We start from the raw sequence: 20829 nt of genomic DNA on the forward strand, positions 1-20829 counted from the left end.
GAGACGCCAAAAAACAACAAGTTTTGGTTTTCATCTTCGAGTTTCACATAAATATTAAGTGCATCAGCAATTAATCTATTGTACTCAGCGAGGTGTTCAACCATAGAGGTACCTGGTTTTTTGTTGAATCTGAAAAGTCTTCTCTGCATCATGATTCGATTTGAAACACTTTTTACTACATACTTATCTTCCAGATTCTTCCACAGCTTAAAAGCTACATTCTCACTCATCACATCGTACTTTATATCCTTCGTAAGGCAGAAACAGATTGTGCTACAAGCCTGACGATTCATCTTTGTCCATTCAACATCCGTCTCTGGTGCAGCAGGTTTTGCTTCTAATAGAGCATTCTCTAGGTCTTGCTGACTCAAAGCATCACGAACTTCACATTGCCACATGGTAAAATTGTTTTTACCATCAAACTTCTCCACTTCAAACTTTGCGTTCGACATCGATTTCGACATCTTCACCTTCAAAACTCTGTTCCTGACTTCAAACAAGCTAATTCTAGACGAAACCCTAGAACTGGCTCTGATACCAGTTTGTTATGCTTAAGGATTAGCTACTTCCTAAACACCCCAAGATCTTTACACAGAAAACAGAAAACTAGTGCGAAATTTAAACAAAAACACAGAATTATAGTGGTTCAGCAAGGTGTCTACTCCACTGTAGCAAATATACTTCTTATTGAATACTTAGAGAATAGACAAATTATTTCTTCACACACCTCTAATAATTCAGGCTGAGATACAATAACCAAAGGGTTACACCTCTATTTATAGGGCTAAGAATAATCTAGAATCCACCTAGAAATAGAAGTCCTAAATAGAGAACTAATTCCTAAAAAAATCATATTCTAAAGTGACTTGCAAACTGAATTAGGAAATCAGTTTGGTCTTTCCTAAAATAAGGTGTTTCCTAAATCGAGCCAATAACTAACAGAAACCACGTGTTCGTGCTAATAACCATTGATCAATGGCCCCATAGTCGATTGCATAACTTAATGTGCGCTCTAGGTATCCTGTATCAGTAATAAGATGCGGTTGGACTGCTAACATTCTCATGAGTCCTGGAGATTGATAAAAACAAGTTGTTTGCAAACTAAAATCTTGATAGAAGAGAAGGCTAAGAAAGTGATTAAACTGACGACGTACTCTTGATAGATAAAAGAGAGGTTTAAGAAACATATACCTGCCACAATACCATCTCCTGATTCTGACATGTCACATGTGAAGGGGGTTATAGGTGGATCATCCATTCCATGAACCAAGGCATTGCTATCCTTGGTGTAGAAGTGAATCTTGTAATCCATTTGTCACAAACAAAACCTTAAGATTTTCATGCCAAAGAGGCATGACCATGTCCTTATAATGTGCAAATTTAATCTCTCATATCTTTGTCCAGCAGTGATGATGAGTTGAAGTTGAACATCTTAGCCTGCATAGATAGACGGTCTTAGAGGTGATTAAATCCTAGTTATGTATTTAAAACTGAAAATTAACTTTGTACATTAAGCGCTACTATAACCCAAATCCATATCATACTTTGCCAGATTTTACCATTTCTAATATTTAATTTTCCTCCCGAACTTCCAGAAAACGATATAGGACTTTAGCTAGAAAAATACTCATGGCAGATTCTGATTGGATAACTAACAGCATTACAAAAGTTGAAGCAGCAATACATAAATCCCATCTCTTACTAGCTACATTCAAATTCTTTCTTTTTACTATTCTGGCAATGCACACAAGTTGAATGGTTTTGAATGCAATATTCATCCCAACAGTAATAACAAACTCAACCTAATCGCTTCCAGTGTTAAGAATATCCGCTACATTTAGAGTCCTCTAAGGGACTCAACTGAACATACTGGTTAATCGAAGTTTCAAAACTTACATGCATAGTTACTGATCAGTTCAAGAGATCTAATTTTCAGCGCAATGTCACGCAATTGTTCAAATACGATGTTGGCAGGTGAGCATGGCAAACATGGTACTTAACAGAAAAAGCTTGTACTCTTACTACGGCGATCATATTCCAAAACTACACCAACCAAGGGGTAAAACAAAATCTAGTGATAGCAAGAACAACCCTTTGAATTGAATAAACTAGTATAGCTAGTTTTTAACAATGTTAATCCTAATCCAACATCGGAATTTCATACATTATGGGTATAAAAAGGAAAGTAAGGAAGTTGCTAAACCCCAGTTGACTGCTTATGAGTAGAGCTAGTTTTTAGCAATGTTAATCCCAGATCCCCCATAATCCAACATCGGAATTTCATATATTATGGGTAGAAAAAGGAAAGTAATGATGTCGTGAAACCCCCACTTGACTGCTTATGAGTAGAGCTAATTTTTAACAATGTTAATCCCAGATCCCCGAAAATCCGACATCGGAATTTCATACATTATGGTAGAAAAGGGAAGCTAAGGAAGTCGCTAAACCCCCACTTGACTATTTAAGAATTGAATAAACAGCTTGTTTTTCATCCTAATCTCAGATCCCCAATTATAACATCGGTATTTCATACATTATGGGTACAAAAAGAAACCAAGGAAGTCGCAAAATCAACACTTATGCAGGACATTTCCATGCAGCCACATAAATCTATACAAGAAACAGCAGTGCCGAGCAGGCCAAACCTTGGCCATCTATTTCTATAGAATGAATACATCTGAGGTCACAAAATATGCCGAAAGGATGCTAGATATCACTCACACAAATGTATGGAGAGCGACAACAGGACGCTAATAATCATTAGCTAATGTCAACCGAAAGTGAAAAGAATAGCTACAAGATGACAACAAATGAATAAGGTTCCAGTAGTTCTATTTTCTCATAACTCGTTTTAGTTTTTCAAAATTTACTAGGAGTCTTAAAACAGTAGAACAGAATATTTGGTATTCAAAACAGTAGAGGTAGAAGAGTACCGTGAGGACTCTTTGAATATCAGGCAGTTCCACCCAAATGAAGTGCTCCAACAGCACTTCCTATCGCAGCTACTTTTGCTGCTTTCCTTGCATTTTCCACCTGAAGGTGAAAATAAAATTAACAAACTAGTTTCAAAACTAACAAAAAGGAAGGATCATATTAGGGCATTAACAAATCTAATCCATTCAGTCACTATAAAACTTAACAACAATATTTAGCCAGCCGATGTAAAATTTTAGTTCTCACATAATCTTCTAAGTAGACCATATCATCTCACATAATCTTCTAAGTAGATCATGTCATATCATAATCACATTATATGGAATTTCAAGTGTAACATGTCTTACGTAGAATCAATTAGTCTAATGTTGCTTCAATATCAAATTCTCACAACCAGTCACCATTTCATAAGAAAACTCACAGAGTGTCTAAACCACAGACATGAAGCACAAACATGTCAAGATCAGATAAAAACCTAAAAAACACAGACATCTAATTCCCTTTATACTTACAAAACCTAAAACCAACGAAATGAAAAACCCCGAAATAATGAGAAATTTTGATGAATCTAAAGATGAAAAAAGAATAAATTGGTATGGTTGGAAAAGAGAGAGGAGTAACATACCACAGGTCCATGGATAGGATCAATAGAGATGAAAGATTGAACATCAGAGTTAGACCATTTGATTCCTTTCTCAGTAGCATCTATAAACTTCTTATGATGTTCAAGGAATCCCATTAGAAGACGATTCAGATAACAGAATACAACAGATGATGAATTCTTCAATTTCGATTTCAATAACTCTTCTCGTTGGGGTGTAAATTTTGCCCGGCAGCCCAAGGCTAAGTACCGTCCGCCCTGTCCCATGACAGCCCATGGGTGACCGTGGACCTTTATGGGCTGGCCCGACCTAGTCCATTTAAATAAGAGGGCTGGCATAAGTCACAATTCAAATTTTTTTGTCCGGCCCAATACCCTCCCTATTATCCCGTCAATGCTACCCGCCAGTGTTATTCATTTACCTAGCCTAAGTGACTGTTCCAATTTTGTTTTATCCTAGAATATACTTGGTACATATACTTAATACAGTCAACCCTCATAGTTTTCATATGTATTTCTTAACTTTTCTTCCATAGGAGTCTAATTTTGTTAACCATATAGAGAAAATATTAAGCAAAATCTAAGGCACTTTCCTTTTCTGATGATTCAATTCAGGAAAAATTATAGGAAGTTTGGTTTATCTTATTCTCATCTCAATTCTCGTATTTGATTATTAATTTTAAGTAAAACTTGTGTATTATTACTACTTTCTTTTTATTTTAACAATATATATGTATAATATATATTTGTTTGTAATATTCAAGGCCCTCCCTGCCCTACCCACCCGAGCCCAAATTACAAAACAGGTTTGAGTAGGCCATGTGTACTTACTGTAGATAAATAACCCTGCCCGCCCGGTCCTTTTAATTTCATGGATAAGAGATGTTCCGGCCCGCTCTATACCGTCCCATTTAATAAATAGGTCGGGATGCCCGGCCCGGCCCAATTTACACCCCTATTCTCGTTTTTCTGTTCTTGGTGTTTTATGTGCTGCCTGCCTGGGAGTGGGAGATTAATGGGGGTGATTATACGAGGAAAAGGGTAGGAACATCTCAGACTCGGGCTTTTAATTTGTTGGCCCGTAACTAGAAAAAATAAAAAGAAACCGTCCGGGGATGACTTCACGGGCTAACACCTTGTTTGTTTGAGGCGAATTTGGCGGATATCACCTTACTCATGTGACTCAATTCTAAGCCGGATTTGACTAAAAAATGTGAGTCAGGAACATTTTATTCCCTAATATAAATGAGTCTGAATCAGGGATTAGGTCTAAGTCAGCGAATCAGATCTAACTTAAAAAGAAAAAATCAACGGTCTGACATCTGACACGAGCCTAGTAAAAGGCCGAATCAGATTCAGACGTGGAGTCAGCAAAAAACAAAACATTCCAAAATAGATGACATTACTTGGGAAATAGAACTCAAACTTGATCTAAAATGTTACCAAGAGTGGTAGTGTTACCACTTTCAGTTATGCGACAGCCAACATTGCTATTACTAGACTATTGGGGATGGTATCCAAGTCCATGTATGACAAAACATTTTCGAGCTGGTCTTGTTTGAGTGCATCCCAAACACTGACGGACCCATCACTGGGCTAAAGGGGGCTATAGCCCGGAGGAGATTGATATAAATTTTAGTTTTAGAGTGAGTAATCTGTATGTTATGAGAATTCAGCCCATTCACTAGCCCTACCTTATAAATGATCTTGGGTCCATCCCTGATCCCAAATAATCTGATACCCTATTTATAATCATGGCACGAATGCCTTTCAATCATGGAGTTTAATTTTGGGCACTCTTTCCAGAGTTTTGCATGAGGATACTAAAGATTTAAACAGGGCCCTGCTATCCATATCCATGGAAATTTCAGGATTGCTTCCTTATTGGTACACCTTCCCGCTCTTCTAAAGTGTTAGAATTTTTTTATTGTGTTCCTTTCATAAATAATACTACTAAAAAAAAATCAAATGATGAGATCGAAATATCCATGATTTATATGGGTTGATACCACCATTATTAGGGGCTGATACCATTTAGCCGATCCAACGATCAGGATCATTTAAGATCTTTTTGTCCAATGTGAAATGGTATCAGCCCCTAATAATCTGGTATCAGCCCATACAAATCGTGAAAATGTCAGGCAAACATTTTCTTTAGAATGGTTCTACACATACCGTCCATCTAAACAATACTAAAACAACCTCCCCACATTAAGGATGGCCCCTGCCCATTGGGGTTAGCAGAGAGTCACTTCTGGGCCCCACTAATGACACATTAAGAGCATCTCCAATAGAAGGTGTAAAAAATCCTACGTGGATTTTTCATTTAGTCCTTTTATTTATGGGGTCTATACATAGAGTAAATATAGGACCTCATATCTAAAAATCCGTCTCCAACAGTGAGAAATTTAACCCTTAGAATTAAAAGAAAATTGGTTAAAACCATGACGTGGAGGTGCAACCAGAGGTGTAGATAACACTTTCTTGAACACCTTCATATTTAGTAATTGGTCCCTCCTAACTTCCAGGACACTACTGTTGGAGATGGATTTATGCCAAACGGGACTCTAAAATCCTACGTGTCAATAAAAATAAATAGATTCACACTCTCTTGGAGATGCTCTAAGAGTTTTCGATTTTTTTTTAACAGAATGCAAAATACTTGTGGTACATTAATGTTGGATATATTTGTCATGACTTGTTTCTAAGAGTGTCTTGAGAAAGGCACCTGATAAAAGGACCTGTGCATATAGACATAGTGAAGTAAATTTCATACATAAGTTGTCAAAAAAAAAATGACATAGCCATCTTCTTCTAGACAAGATACTGTGCATGTCATGCAGTGTTCAACTGAGCTTCAACAGCTTCCCTGTAGCCAAGCAGCAAGAAGCAGTATAAGAAACAACCAGATGAATATCACCGGGAAAAGAGACTCGGCCACACTTGAAGTAAATGACTTGGGAACATAATTGGCTCAAAAAATAAAACCAACGAGAAAATGTTGGTCTATCAAGTAAAAAATAGGGAAAAAAATCTTTTTTTTTTATTACTTCTTGAATCTGATAAACCATCTCGGGTTTTGACTGCCAGATGTGACTTCAAAGTTCATTTTGTGATGAGACAGAACATGAACTCAAGGTTAATATCGATAAAACAAAATTAAGGGGGTAGACGGGTAGTAGAACAGAACCTGTATGCATCTTTAAGTTCTTGGTTATTAGGACTCAACTTCAAACCTTCGAGGAAGGCTTCTTGCGCACATCTGTATCTCTGCAATAAAGAATGCAACAAATGAAAATTGAAAACACTGTCCGCGTTTTTTTGTTCTCTTGCTTGATAAAGAGTAAGAATTTGTGTTCTAAAAAATCAAAGACGAACCAATAACGAGATTAGCTGCGAAAAAAACCAAGAAGCAGCAAGATAAACAGCGGAAACACGAAACAAGAAATACATTTCACTTTATCTTTCTTTTGAAGGAAGGAAAAGAAAGAAAGAAAGAAAACACTTACTTTTAGTAAATTGTACGCTACACCAGCCCGGTAGTATGCCTTAGGCCAATCTGGTCTTAGCAATATGCATTTACTGGCAGTTTCTAAAGCCGACTTGCCGTCTTTCACACGGGCCCAACACATACTCCGGTTAGAAAGTACATTTGCGTCATAAGGAGCAATATCGCTTGCCTATGTTCGCATCATAAAACAAAGTACATAAGTTATGTGATGGTTGCTTCACATAACATAAGAAAGAATGAAAAAAAATGAATTAAATATGGGAGAAATTGAGATAGCAATTGTCACTAAAAGCAACCAGGTAAAAGAATTAATATAGAGGGGTATTAAGTTCATCGAATAAAGGCAGTATCCGGTAGAAACTCGTGAGAAGAAAAAAAATAGTTAAATCTTTCAACAGAGTTTAGAAAATGAGTAGATCTCGAACAAACACCAAAAGCCTGATTGAATCAACGAAAGTATATATTCTCAATAAACTGAAAAATATTGTGTCAGGGGATCTAAAATAGTGAGAACAACCTTACACTGAACCAAAATACGACTTCAAGTATTGGAGCTACTGAAAACACAGCCATTTGAAAGAAGAAAATGGATGTGTAACTTAACGAAAAAGTTCCAGCCGTAGACTAATATTGTTCAGCCGTAGACTAATATTGTTCAGCAACTAAATAGTTAAGACTAGACCAGGCCGCTAGGTTATGCAGCAGTTTCTAACCCTCTCGGAAGGAGAAATTGGGATAGAGAGGTCAAACAGAGTTTATTCAACGACTTACTTACGATAGAATGCTGAACATACATTACTAGTCAATTAAATATCAAAAAACTCAAATTGGAACCTCCAATAATGCAACAAAACTTATGTAGGTTAAAATGAATCCACCGTCATAAATTCAACTAAAAGCATCATCATTATGTAATTCAGGGTTCATCTCCATCAAACGATATAGTCATGTTAAAAAGAAAAGGTACCTGTGAGTACCTTTTCTTAAATGTTCCTTAAATGCTTCTGCGCCTTTTACCTTTGCCTCTTGAAACTTCTCCTTGGCTTTCAGCTTCCACTTCAAAGTTAAGGACCTCACAGTTATTAATACAAATTTTATATATGTATGCAACAAACTTTACAAAAACAGCAGCTATGACATGATAGAAATCACACTTGTGTTATGGGCAATCTTCCGGTATGTTGTTGAGCATGTTAATATTAGGGTCAAGTCTGATTTCAATATGTAGTTAGCTTTTATATGATGTTTAGTGCTAAAGCATGAAGGTTAAGGAGCTGAAATTCCAACATTTCCATCCATGGAAAAGACGAAAGTTGCAAAGGTTACCAAGGGTCTACCAATAATGCAAGTTAGTTAGTTATACACATTGAACTTGCCTTATACGCAACTCGTGGCTTAAATTGGAGAGCCAAACTATTTCTTAGCGTTTTACATGCATTCAGACGAAATTAATTTGTTAAGATTTTTGCCATAATGAAATGAGTCCAACTTTTAATACTGGGAGAAACATGAGGCGAAAATGACCCAACGTGGGCCAGTTGATTCTAAGTACCGAGTCAAGATTATTTTTTTGTAAACATTTAAAATGTGTACTACTTAGTCAAATTCTAAGCCCATATTTTTCACAAATAGCTGGAGGCACACACCGGAAGATTGCCCTAATGTTTAAGTAACAATGATAGAAGGAAGGCCGCCCTTATTTGGTTTCAAACTACAGAAGTAAGTTATATGTTGCGCACCTGTTCCTTAGCTTGATCAGAATGTACATGTGTAATTACTCCACCAGCGCTCCAGTCGATATATCCTGGAATACGAGAAGTAACAGGGAAAAGAATCTCAACATCATGATGATTACCTTTGCCTGCGGCAATTTCTAATGGCGTGTGTCCAAACTGTAATAAAAACAAAGTTGAATTTCTTTAGCCGAATTATACACCAAAGAGAATTTAGGATTTATTGTCAAAAAAATTGCAAACACAAGCAAATCCACCATTCAAAAGTGCAAGATCTACGTTTAAATACCATTTTATAGATTCAGAAAGCTGGGCCTAGATAAGCATTAATAAAATGGTTGTTTCCTTGCATAAAATTCATCTGTGCACGACATAAGTCATAAGGTCGCATCAATATCTAGAAGTGTCACCAGAATGGGACCTTAATTAATATTATCATACTGCGGTGTATTAGTATCCTAATTATTAATTTAGTAGATCACATGATGGATGAACAGTCTTAACACATTCTAACCGGCAATAAAAAACGATTTGATCTTTTCATGGATCACCTAAATGGCGAGGAGATTTTCCTCAAGTATCTGCACATGTTACATCGGTAATACATTCAACAAAGCATGTCATCCGGATGTACTGAGCTTGCATGTAGAGATTAAAGATGGAATATGTAAAGGTTAAATAACATTACACAATTTGTAACATCGGGATCAGCACCAGCTTGAACTAAGCGCCTGATGATTTCTGTTAACCCTTTATGTGTTGCAATTATCAGAGGTGTTACTCCATATGATCCACCATCAGGGTCAGCACCAGCCTACAAAGATAGCAGGAGGTAGAAAGTTTTTCATGATATGCAAGCATCAAGTATCGTACTAGACCAACTTGCTAAAGTTTAAAGCAGCTATTTCATTCAAAACTTATTGTGCATCTATTAAATCTCAAATCTGTTTTGTACTTTGGTGACAGGATCTCCTAAAAACCTACATTGTGTGATCTCTGGAATCTCCCAAAATCACCCACATTCTATATACACTGTATACAAAATGGTTACACAAGTCACTGACATCTTAATTATGCATCAAACAAAACTCCAGCTAATTTCAGTATCCAAGATACTAGCAATCCCAGACACTGATATACTTAGACGAAAGACTATAAAAATGTGAAAACGACTAGATTTATGTAATATGTGAGCAAAGAGAAGTAATTCTATTACCGCAGAAGGAATTGAAAACAATAAACCAAAATCAAAAGCTGAAATGAAAAACACAAGGTAAATATTGAATAGCCTTCTGGAACACTATAATCAATAAAGAGAGAACAGAATTACAGCTACTGCTAAGAAAACTCCCAAGGGCAGGCATGTCACAGGGTGATCAAATTTGGTACCTCGAGTAAAAGCTCGACGCATTGTAATGACTGGGGTCGACCAGATACAACAGATACTGTCAGTGGTGTATACGAACGGCAAGACATCAAATTAGGCTGCATAGACAAAAGGAAGCTATATTATTGAGCTACATATAGTTGGAAAAGAAATAACACGGTTACATAAATATATTAAAGAGAGAGATCCTTATTAGTAGTTCTATTGATGCTAACCATGGTTGCCAATGAGTATTCTGCCTTAACTTTAATCTCAAGTTACTTGCGCTCTAGTGAAAGGATAATTAGAACCCTCATTAGAGTATAAAGTTGAACGAAATTCCTTAATCCGGTACTCACTAAATTATAATAATTCTAGAGACGAAAAGAACAAAACATATCCGAAAACATAATGTCAAGCTCTGAGTATAAGCGGCACAACAGATGAACTACATAAGAAACACAGATAGGGTTTAATAATGTAGATTATTAACAAGTGCACATGTTTTTCATGAACAACAAGTAACCTAACTTACATCTGCATTGTGATCCAACAAAATTCGTATCGCCTCGAGTTGGCCGTTATTAGCAGCCATATCTAGGGGTGACAGTGTAGCACCAGCCACTGCTAGAGGTGTCAGTGTGCCATCTTCACATGAACCATTTACATTAACACCTCTGGATAGTAATCTAGTGAGTATCTCTGTGAATCCTGCAGGCGATCTCACATTAAGTTTTATGCCCACGAAAGAGAAAGATGCAGAATAGATAAAAAACAATCATCATAGAATCCAAAAAAAGAAAAACATAACGTCAATGGTACATAAGCAAGAACTTTAGAGTCGTTTAGAGTACTAAAGCAAGAAATATGTTGTTGCACGACAGAGCATTCTTCTATGGTTATAGCAGAAACCTCAGCCTTTATCTTAAGAAACCATATATGTAACATGAGAAAAGTTTTGAAAACAATGCACAAATGTTTTAAAATGTTAGATATGTGGTATATACCATGTTGAGCAGCATAATGCAGAGGAGTAGCACCGTCGGTGTTGCGTGTATTAGGATTAGCACCTTTTCCAAGTAGATAATCAACAGTGTTGATATTCCCATCCAGTGCTGCATGAGACAATGGAGAGTCACCTGTCCAACAACACAATTAGCAGTAAATTGACATCAAGTCCCCCCATTCTTTTAACTAAGCTCCGACTTATTTATTCTTCCATTTATTTATATACCTTTTCCATCATCTTTCATATTGACATCAAGTCCCAATTCTTCAATCAAGTATTTGAGAACATTCAACTTCCCTTCTTCAGCAGCAAAATGGATAACTCCTACTCCATTATCATCTTTGACACTCATCACTGTGTTTGCTAATCCTCTTCCATCATCATATTTTGTAATCAATTCTAATCCGCCCTGAGAATAGTGTCACGTTTCACAACTGAAAGTGAAAAAGAAAAAAGATAACAGAAAAACTGAAACTAGTAATTGTTTGTTTTCAGGGTTTTATTGAAGAGTAAAGAATACATACAATCACGATATTCACGACAATCCATTTCCCGGAAAGTGTTTTGATCTACAAGGCTCCAGTAAGCTCTATGGAACTGGAGGAAGAAGATGAATAGCGCTCAAGCCTCAAGGGAAAGTTTCTTGATTATTTTGTATTGTTTAGTCCCTAGCATCTTTCTCCCATTTATTTATTATTACTAATTATTAAACTAAACTGATCAAAATGTTAGTACAGTCTATTTTATAATTTTAACTTATTTTTAGGAAAAAGTGAGTAAAGAACCTGCCAGTCAAGATACTTGAAAATTGGCATGAACAGCAATACTTTCAAAAAATTGGTGGTTTCTTACATGGAATGACTAAATTCTACACCTTCTAAACCCTTAACAGAAGATGAGACAAATACACTCCTTTTTTCTTCTTTTTACAAGGGATGATTAAGATCCCTGCCTGTGACTGAGTACAACTACAACAACAAGAAAACAACTACAACAACAAAAATCTACAAAAATTTGGTTAATAGTCTAAATCAACTACTTGCAGGTTCTAGTGTTCGATATTGCCTGTGTGTTATCGATCTTGTGCCATTTTCATCGGTACATAAATCTTCATCCATGTCTTCTTTCGGAGGGAAACCACGTGTTCGTGCTAATAACCATTGATCAATGACCCCACAGTCGATTGCATAACTAATTGTGCTCTCTAGGTATCCTGTATCGGTCATAAGATGCGGTTGGACTGCTAACATTCTCATGAGTCCTGGAGATTGATAAAAAAACAAGTTGTTCGCAAATTAAAATCTCAATCAAAGAGAAAGTGATTAAACTGACGACGTACTCTTGCCAGGTAAAAGAAAGGTTTTAAGAAACATATACCTGCCACAATACCATCTCCTGATTCCGACATGTCACATGTGAAGGGGGTTATCGGTGGATCCTCCATTCCATGAACCGAGCCATTGTTATCCTTGGTGTAGTAGTGAATCTTAGAAGTCCCGTTTGTTACAAACAAAACCTTCAGATTTTCATGCCAAAGAGGCATGACCATGTCCTGCTTATGATGTGCAAATTTAATCTTGTCGTTGTCTTTGGTATCAAATTTCTCTAAAGGCTTCATCCCACGGAGAAACTCAAGTTCTTGCTTGGTAACCTCAATAATGTCAGACAGATTCCAGGCTTGTTGTATAAACATCTTAGTTTCCTCATTAGACTTCCATAACGGTAATGGAAGGTTTAAATCGAAGAAAATATCCGAGCCTAATTTCCTCGCAATTCTAATGGCCCGTAATGTAGTAGATCTCATGTCTTTGTCCAGCAGTGATGACGAGTTGAAGTAGAACATCTTAGCCTGCATAGATAGATGGGTCTTAGAGGTGATTAAATCCTAGTTAAGTGTTTAAAACTGAAAATAAACTTTGTATATTAAGCACTACTGTAACCTAAATCCATAACATACTTTGCTAGATTTTACCATTTCTAATATTTAATTTCACTCCTGAACTTCCAGGAAACGATTTAGGCCTTTGGCTAGAGAAATACTCATGGCAGATTCTGATTGGACAACTAATAGCATTATAAAAGTTGAAGCAGCAATTGCGGATATAAGTTCAGATTAACTACTGCAAAGAGAAAATGTGAACCATTTTTTAAAGTTCTGAGGATAGGAAAGTGTTGTTTTACCTCTTTCAGCACATCAATGTTGATTTCGGATTTTGATAACGAGTCTTCAGCGCATGGTTTTACACACATCCCTCTCAACCGTCCCTTTTTACTAATCTTCATATGTGATACTGCTGTAAGTCTTTTAGAATCCACATTAATTGATCGAGTCTGCACGTTGTGCATATTCAGATAATACAGCATGCCTTTACCATACTCATCATCGCCAAGTTTCCCCATGAACTCGACTCTGCCACCTAATTTTGCAAGAGCCACGGAGACACTACTTGCTGAACTGCCAGGGGCCCTTACAAATTTTTCTGGTGCCCACAATGCGTCTTTCAACCTTTCATGGATCTTCTGGTCTATGAGTCTGTTTGCCGGCCGGCCAGATGGTATAAAGGCATGTTGAGCGGCTCCATAGCAGCAAACAAGAGGGGGCCAGCTATATGAAAAACTAATATCATCTTCTTCACCTCGTGGAATATCTAAGTCACCCTCGTCGTCATCATCAATGTTTGCGGTGAAAGTAATGTCTTCATGATCACTAAACTCCGCATCACTTCCTTCATCATCCAAATTGTCAATCTTCTTTGTGGACTTCTTCCGACTGACCTTCTTGACAGTTTCCTCGTCATCATTAAGTTCTACATCAGATCCTTGAGCATCCGTGTCAACAATCTTGCTTTTAGTTTTTCTTCGACTGACCTTGACAGGTTCCTCATCATCACTAAGATCTACATCAATTCCTTGATCATCCATATTTTCGATCTTCTTTTTGGATTTCCTTTGCCTGACCTTCTTGACAGGTTCCTCATTATCACTAACTTCTGCATCACTTCCTTCATCACTCTTCTTTTTAGACTTCCTCCGAGTGACCTTCTTCTCAGAGGTCTCACCGTCTGAGCCAAGGATTGACGTTGCAGCTGTATAATGATTGATTTATTCCATGAGCTTATCAATGAGGTCAAGTTTCAAAGAATCAAAAAAATAAGAAGGGATGACAGAAACCACATGGCTATCGAAAACATATAAAGCGAATTGGTCCCCAGATTTGAAAGGAACTACAGATGATAGATACACAGTACCTTTTTTTCTTGTACGTTTAGCAGTCGTCTTAGTATCGTCATCTTCAGCTACATCACTAACAATTGCTGATGCAGAAGGGTCTTGCTGAGTCTCCAAAGTTGTTTTCTTCTTACTTTTTCGTGGAGCTTTTTTAGAAATCTTAACTGAGTTCTCCACTTCAGTGTCTCCAACATTTCCTACATCTTCAACTCCTGATTCTACAGTTTTCTTTTTAGAAACGGCTCTAAGGAACCAGCACGCCTTTCGTGATTTGAAGTCGTTAAGACGAGCAAAGCTTGGTGTTATTAAGATAGGGGACTTTGACTGCCACCTACAAAAAAAACAAGGAACCAATCACACCATTATATATAACGGCAGCCTTGTGCATCTAGATGATAGATTTTGAGCATTCCATTAGCTAGTAATGGTCCTTAAAATTAAGATAAGTTCTATCCTGACTGCCAATTTCTCTTCAATTTTCCAATTGATGCTTGAAAAAAAAAATAGGCCAAAAGAAACTAAACCAGACATGGCTGGCATTAGAACAAACACGTATAGTCCATGAACTAGCAGAAATGAATTCACAGGGGATAAGATGATATCCTCAATTATTGCTATACATATGTATAAGTTTTAACATATGAAATCATGCTTTTGGAAGTCTTACCCTAAATGGGGTAGTACTCAAAACATCCTCAAATATCAAATACAGAAATCCCAACAAAATTATCAAAAAACCACAAATTTTCAGAATTAAAATGAAACCCATTGTTTATTTTTCCCTGGATAATAGTTTACATTAGCAGTGAGTGCAATTAATAGAAAAAAGAGATGAAAAGAAGACAGACCTGGGTAATAGAAAGGTGGGTGAGATTATGAAAGAAGCCATTAGAGGAAGTGATTTAATTGATGAGTCTGCTGCAACTTAAAAGATTCAACATTTTTACGCCATTATCACAGGGAAGAAAGAAGAAGAAAAAATTGCTTTCTTTATTTTTTTTGAAGAAGGAAGAAGAAGATGAGAGGAGGGTTTTAGAGCTGAGAAAAAAACTGTACAAGGTTTTATCAGTTCAAATGACTGAAAAAGTCACCATGGCATATCAAATTACAACATACGCCCTTCAGGATGTCCTTTTTAACTCTGGATATTTTGGTCATTGCGGAACCTTATCCAGCTTAAAGTTAGAAGGCAAGTACTGCTAGGAATGTGGCAACTCGGGTTAACCGAGACTCTTGGGCTGTGCATGGTGACATGGTGTGGTGTGCATGGTAAAAGCTAAACTAAAACCTATGTTTAACTTTGGATTCATTTTTGTTGTTTTATTTTTTATTATTATTTTTCATTTATTTTTTGAAAGAAGGAACCTTTTCATTCACGGAAGTTCGAAGTACAACGAGTTAAGATCGAAAATAAATAAGAAAATACATAGTAACAAGAACGTACCGTAAAAGTACAATATCGAAAATAAGAAAATACAAAGTAACAAGAACGTACCGTAAAAGTATAATACCGAGAAATTCGACAAGAGAAAAAGAAGAATTACCGGAATAAGACAAATACAAGTATGTATAAGATCCAATTAAATCAGGGGAATAATGGTTTTTCCCGGAATTAAAATCCAACCATTTACTTTGCTTTTCTTCTTTAAAAAGACGTGCTCCAAAAATAGGAGTGATTTGTTCTAATCTCTTGTAACTAATGATGAAGCTTCCGTCATCAAAAAAATCATCGATGAAGATTATGTTGCCAGATAAGTTGATGATGAAGATTTCGTCGCTGGGACAACAAAGATGAAGATTTCGTCGTTGGAGAGCATCACTATTGATCTTAAAACCCAACAAATAACAACCATTAAAGCGTAGATAAACCTCAAAAGAGTAGATAAAACCACCATAACGTTGTATATAAGTAGCAAACATAATAAAAACCAAGTTAAAACTACTAACTAACCTAGCAAGAAATAATGAAGAAATCTGCTCAGATCCTGTCGAAAATGGACCGGATCTTAGCAGAGAATGGTTGTTGATGATGATTTTGTTGAAGAACAAGGAGTTGGAGAGGGGAGAGAGGGGAACAATAGTTTGGACCTGATAAACAGATAATCAGACTAATTCTGATAATCAGCGTCATGCTAGACTGTATCTGAGGTTGGTTTGTTGATGGTTTGTTATCACCACTCCTAGTAGTTAATTATTTTATTTTCGGACTATATATGATAATCATCGTCATGCTAGACTAATTATGAGGTTGGTTTGTGGCTAGTTATCAAAGTCATCCTCTTGTTGTCATCCTCGTGATGAGCTAGTTCTCAAACCTAGCCTAATGTTTTTATCCTCTAGTCTGTGCACTAAACTGTTTCTGAGAAAAAGTGTCTTTCAGGCTCATTTTCGGAACGAGGCGGGTTAAATATGACATTTACCATTTGTGAATGCTATATTTGGCATTCATCTATAGCATAAATATGAGATGATCTTAGTTCGGATCGTGTCCACTGCGAGTTATAACATATATGCTAGACTATTTACCCATTGTGGATGGTTTAAATTAGCACTTTAAGTATGGCTATCCACGGTTAGAGTACACCTAATCTTGAGGGTTGAAAGATAGTTATCGACTTGCCATTCATGAGCGTTGTCTATGTACACAGTTCGGTTACGGTTCATCATAACCAGAGTGTATATCTTGTTATGTTAATTAGATTCAAAGATCATCTAACGGTGGATATTGTTTGCTTGGTTCCAAAGCTATCTTAGCTTAAACCTAATACAATATATGCTTTGAATGTCTATAAAAGGGGAACCTCAAACAACTGGGATTTTTGAATCCGGACACTACTTTTCTTGGTGTGCCTAGTGGTAAAACTAGAGTCGTCCTCTTCCTAAAACCCTTTTAGGGTCTAGCGATTACAAATACTTCATAGGGATTCGTGAAGCCAGGTCCAACTATTGTTTATCTGATAGCTCGAGTATCTTGATCTTGTTCGATTGTTGAGATGCTCACTTGAACAATATAAATATAAATATTTAAAGTTCTCTTCGACTCAGACTTTGTTGATTCCACGAGTTTAATACTTGTGAGGTGAATAATAATCTAAGTTGCACCTCGGGTTGTATAAGTCCGGATTTTGAGGTTAGCTAGACTTTGTCTATTGCTATTGATTTCCAATCACATTGATCTACGATCAAAAATAAAATCACATATATATGCTTATATGTGGGAGGCAGATTGGTTTAAAGTTTTCAATTGAGTTGAGGCAATTCTTAGGCTATAAAAACGTCATCTAAGGGAATCAATTGCGCGTTGTTCTGTTGGGATTCAAGAGGCGTAAGGAACGCGACTGTAATTGAATTGCTGTGAGGGTTTAAATCGGTCTCAACTACATTCCAGTCTGAAGTTAATTGGTAGTAGGCTAGTGTATGTGGCGGCTTAATACAGTTTGGTGTTCAATATGGACTAGGTCCCTGGGTTTTTTTGCATTTGTGTTTCCTCGATAACAAAATTCTGGTGTCTGTGCTATTTCTTTTCCGCATTATATTGTTTACCTTTATAATTGAAATATCACAGGTTGTGCATTAATCAATCAAAGTAGATACATCAATCCTTGTTTGTTGGATACGACTTGATTGATTACTTTGGAAATTGATTTTTGGAATCACCCAAATACTCTCACACACAAATCAGTTTCACGGACTTGTCTCTGTAAACTTTCTGATTGTGAGAGAAACATATATAACTCTGAATATTATTCTTTAATTGAGATTCATTAAGTTGAACTCTCAGAATTATATTTAAGTTTGTCCATACAGGTTGCCTACGAAAAAGTTGGTGGTGTATTTTGGTACCCCCGCGTTTTCAATTGGTATCAAAGCAAGCAAACACGTTTAAGACCTAACAAGTATGTGTTTGAAGCAATCTGACTCTACGAATATGATTAAAATCTCGATAAACGTATCACCAACATAGATTATGCCAAATCCCAAATGTGTTCAAAAAACCATCGATGTTGACCTTGGTAGTGATCTAAGTGTGGAATGGGTGACAATTTTATTGATTTGAAGTATACTAAAGTTGTTACTAAGGGAACCATAAATCAAATGGTTGGAGGACAAAACAAATTATTTGTGAATCTTCACAAGTATCTGATAATACGCATGAAGATCTCATGAGTTATATGAGGCGTATTGGTAATCCACTAAACTGTATTCAGAAACAGTTAGCCTTCACTCATCGAAAGGATACAGAAACTCTACAAGGTATCTTAGATATTGACACAGAGTTTTGGAGTGGGGAAGGATACCTAAGACCTCGTCTACGCCATGATTGTCAAGAGTGGTTCAAAAATAAGGAGTAATCTACTTCTTATTCATAAGGAATAGACTATTCAAATAGTTGATTTATTTCAATATTTTGTATAAGGTCTATTCGAATAAACTATCAATTATTATAAATGAATAAAAATTTATTTTATAATCTTTGTTTCATTATTTGATAGTTCCGATTGCATAGCTTGTGTGAATGATTATATTTTATGCTATTTGCTTTCGGATTATGAGATGTTAGTTTCGGTTTTTATGAACCCAATTTTCGATCTCATAGAGTGTTATCCCTTATGGGTTGTGTGGCTTTTTGATTTAGCGGGATTAAGTTCTGGCCTTTTTAGGTAGGATTTATCAAAGGATCATAAGGTGATACGATTAAAACTCATGTGTGAAAAGTCACAATATGTTTATATCAATTTATGTTTACATAAGTTGTGTTTAGCATAACATCTGAGTTTTTGGTTTAAACTTTTTCTATTGTCACGCATTAGTTAAAACCGATTCAACCTTTCTCTGGTAAATGTTGCTTTTATTGTTGTTCTTTTGTACTTGCGAGAGGATGACAACAACTAGAGGGAGAGTTCATAGTAAACTTGCATTTAAATGATATATCTTTCTTGGGAGAAGTTGCTGCAGAAATTGAGGTAACTGATATGCTCAGAAACCTACAATAAATATACTGCAAGTGCACAATATCTAACTAGTAGACAATGGCAAGTATATGTCGTTCCCACGAGGAGTGTGAAAATACTACTACTAACTAATACCAAAAACTAAATAATCAAATTCTATATTTAAGAAATTCAGAACAAAATGAGATAATAACAATTCTAACAATAAACAAAATGGGAATGAGTTATTAGGGTTTTTGATTTCCACCAATTCAATCATATAAAACTCTACTAATTTCTATTTATTACTCAAGACAAATATCGAAATCAATCTCATGTCTCGGAAGATGGTATGTTAAATTCTAAAATATTGTTTCTCCACTGTAACTTCCTTCGCTTCATGGGTAGTGATTCTAAAGCATTACATATCAATCCTAAAGCATATCACGTCAAGGGATTTAACCAAAGCACGAAATATCAATTGAAAAGCATAAATAATCAAGAAAATCACATAGAGGATTAAACGCCAAGCTATATGAAGAGAAATTACTATCAATCAAATCATTATTAGAGATATAATCGTAGAGTTTATATAAATAAATTGGCTTCCATCTAAACCCTAACATGGCTCCAAGATAAATATCTGGGGGTGCCTCTTTTACCTCATAGAAGCAAGAATGAATTTTTCCTTCCTCTAATTCATAAGGTTTTAGATAGGCCTGCTACTTGGAAATCTATTTTCCTTAACCAAACATGTAACACAACCTTGACTCAATCAATGTTAGGATCTCTAGCTAATCACCATATGGCAGTTTTCAAAATGCCAAAGAAAATCACTGATAAAATGGATGTTGTGCAGAGAGATTTTTGGTGGAAGAAAAAAGGGAATGCTAAAGGTTCCTTTTTAAAAAGCTGGAAGAGCATTGCTTTCCCTAAAGACTTAGGGGGTCTAAACATTAGATAATCAAAAATATTGAACCGAGTTTTTTTTGGCTAAACTTGCTTGGAGAATGTAAGAAAATCATTCTTCTCAGTGCTCTTCAATTCTCAGATGTTGTTAGAGCATAGTTCGGTTGAACTCACCAAGCGTTGGTATATCAAGTTTGGTTGTCATATTATAGTATCAAAACTCATCTAGAGTCGCTTGATTAAATACTAGAGTCAATTTCGTTTAGGTTAGACTAGAAATTCTAGGAATGTTGAGACGCAAAAGTATTACTCCGAAAACCTGAAGAATGTGAAGAAGTAACGAATACAACGAGGACATCATCCTTCCACTTGAGGAAACTAATATTGACTTGATCTTGTTTCCATTCCTAATGTATCTTTCAAATCGGAATATATTGAAAACATAACATTAGAAGATGTATATGTACAATACTCTAGTGGTTAGGCTTGGTCATATCATTATGATCAAAGAGTCAAGGAATTTATTGAGTTACAAAGTATAAACGCTTCTCTTTTGGAACTTCGTAAATACGACATCAACATAATCTTTGTATTTGGTCACTTGATT

The 20829-nt window shown here is 36.1% G+C and overlaps 3 protein-coding genes across 3 annotated transcripts in view; all 3 read right to left on the bottom strand.

Moving 5' to 3' along the window:
* LOC113280921 (ankyrin-2-like) overlaps positions 1-3741 on the bottom strand; it is a 14584-nt gene extending 10843 nt beyond the window's left edge. The window contains exons 1-3 of the mRNA XM_026529532.1: positions 3560-3741; positions 2934-3033; positions 1192-1437 (exon numbers count right to left, since the gene is read on the bottom strand). Of these exons, the coding sequence (XP_026385317.1) occupies positions 1192-1312 (121 nt within the window). The 5' untranslated portion in view covers positions 1313-1437; positions 2934-3033; positions 3560-3741. The remainder of the gene's footprint in view (positions 1-1191; positions 1438-2933; positions 3034-3559) is intronic.
* Positions 3742-6222: 2481 nt separating this feature from the next.
* Positions 6223-11797, bottom strand: LOC113277230 (ankyrin-3-like). Its single transcript, XM_026526374.1, has 10 exons — positions 11679-11797; positions 11380-11563; positions 11153-11284; positions 10681-10856; positions 10169-10264; positions 9468-9593; positions 8786-8938; positions 7045-7215; positions 6726-6805; positions 6223-6404 (listed from the first exon to the last, which is right to left on the bottom strand). Exons 2-10 carry the CDS (start codon positions 11504-11506, stop codon positions 6371-6373), a joined length of 1095 nt encoding a protein of 364 aa, XP_026382159.1. The 5' UTR covers positions 11507-11563; positions 11679-11797; the 3' UTR covers positions 6223-6370.
* A 165-nt stretch (positions 11798-11962) lies between these two features.
* LOC113280924 (fructokinase-like 2, chloroplastic) lies at positions 11963-15395 on the bottom strand. Its single transcript, XM_026529536.1, has 5 exons — positions 15231-15395; positions 14403-14713; positions 13336-14240; positions 12532-13003; positions 11963-12415 (listed from the first exon to the last, which is right to left on the bottom strand). The coding sequence occupies exons 1-5, from the start codon at positions 15269-15271 to the stop codon at positions 12186-12188; spliced, it is 1959 nt and encodes a 652-aa protein (XP_026385321.1). The 5' UTR covers positions 15272-15395; the 3' UTR covers positions 11963-12185.
* Positions 15396-20829: the final 5434 nt, after the last annotated feature.

The sequence above is a fragment of the Papaver somniferum genome, chromosome 5, assembly GCF_003573695.1.
Source record: "Papaver somniferum cultivar HN1 chromosome 5, ASM357369v1, whole genome shotgun sequence".
Classification (NCBI taxonomy): domain Eukaryota; kingdom Viridiplantae; phylum Streptophyta; class Magnoliopsida; order Ranunculales; family Papaveraceae; genus Papaver; species Papaver somniferum.

Bases quoted from the DNA above. Each gene is read 5' to 3' on its own strand.
- LOC113277230 (XM_026526374.1), bottom strand. From the start codon at position 11,506: ATGAGTGTCAAAGATGATAATGGAGTAGGAGTTATCCATTTTGCTGCT. The intron at 11,285-11,379 runs GTATATAAATAA...GTTGTTGGACAG, and splicing joins TATGAAAGATGATGGAAAAG to GTGACTCTCCATTGTCTCAT. The intron at 10,265-10,680 runs GTAAGTTAGGTT...TTGTCTATGCAG, and splicing joins TGTTGGATCACAATGCAGAT to CCTAATTTGATGTCTTGCCG.
- LOC113280924 (XM_026529536.1), bottom strand. From the start codon at position 15,271: ATGGCTTCTTTCATAATCTCACCCACCTTTCTATTACCCAG. The intron at 14,714-15,230 runs GTCTGTCTTCTT...TTTTTTTTGTAG, and splicing joins CCCACCTTTCTATTACCCAG to GTGGCAGTCAAAGTCCCCTA. The intron at 12,416-12,531 runs GTATATGTTTCT...ATCAATCTCCAG, and splicing joins AGGAGATGGTATTGTGGCAG to GACTCATGAGAATGTTAGCA.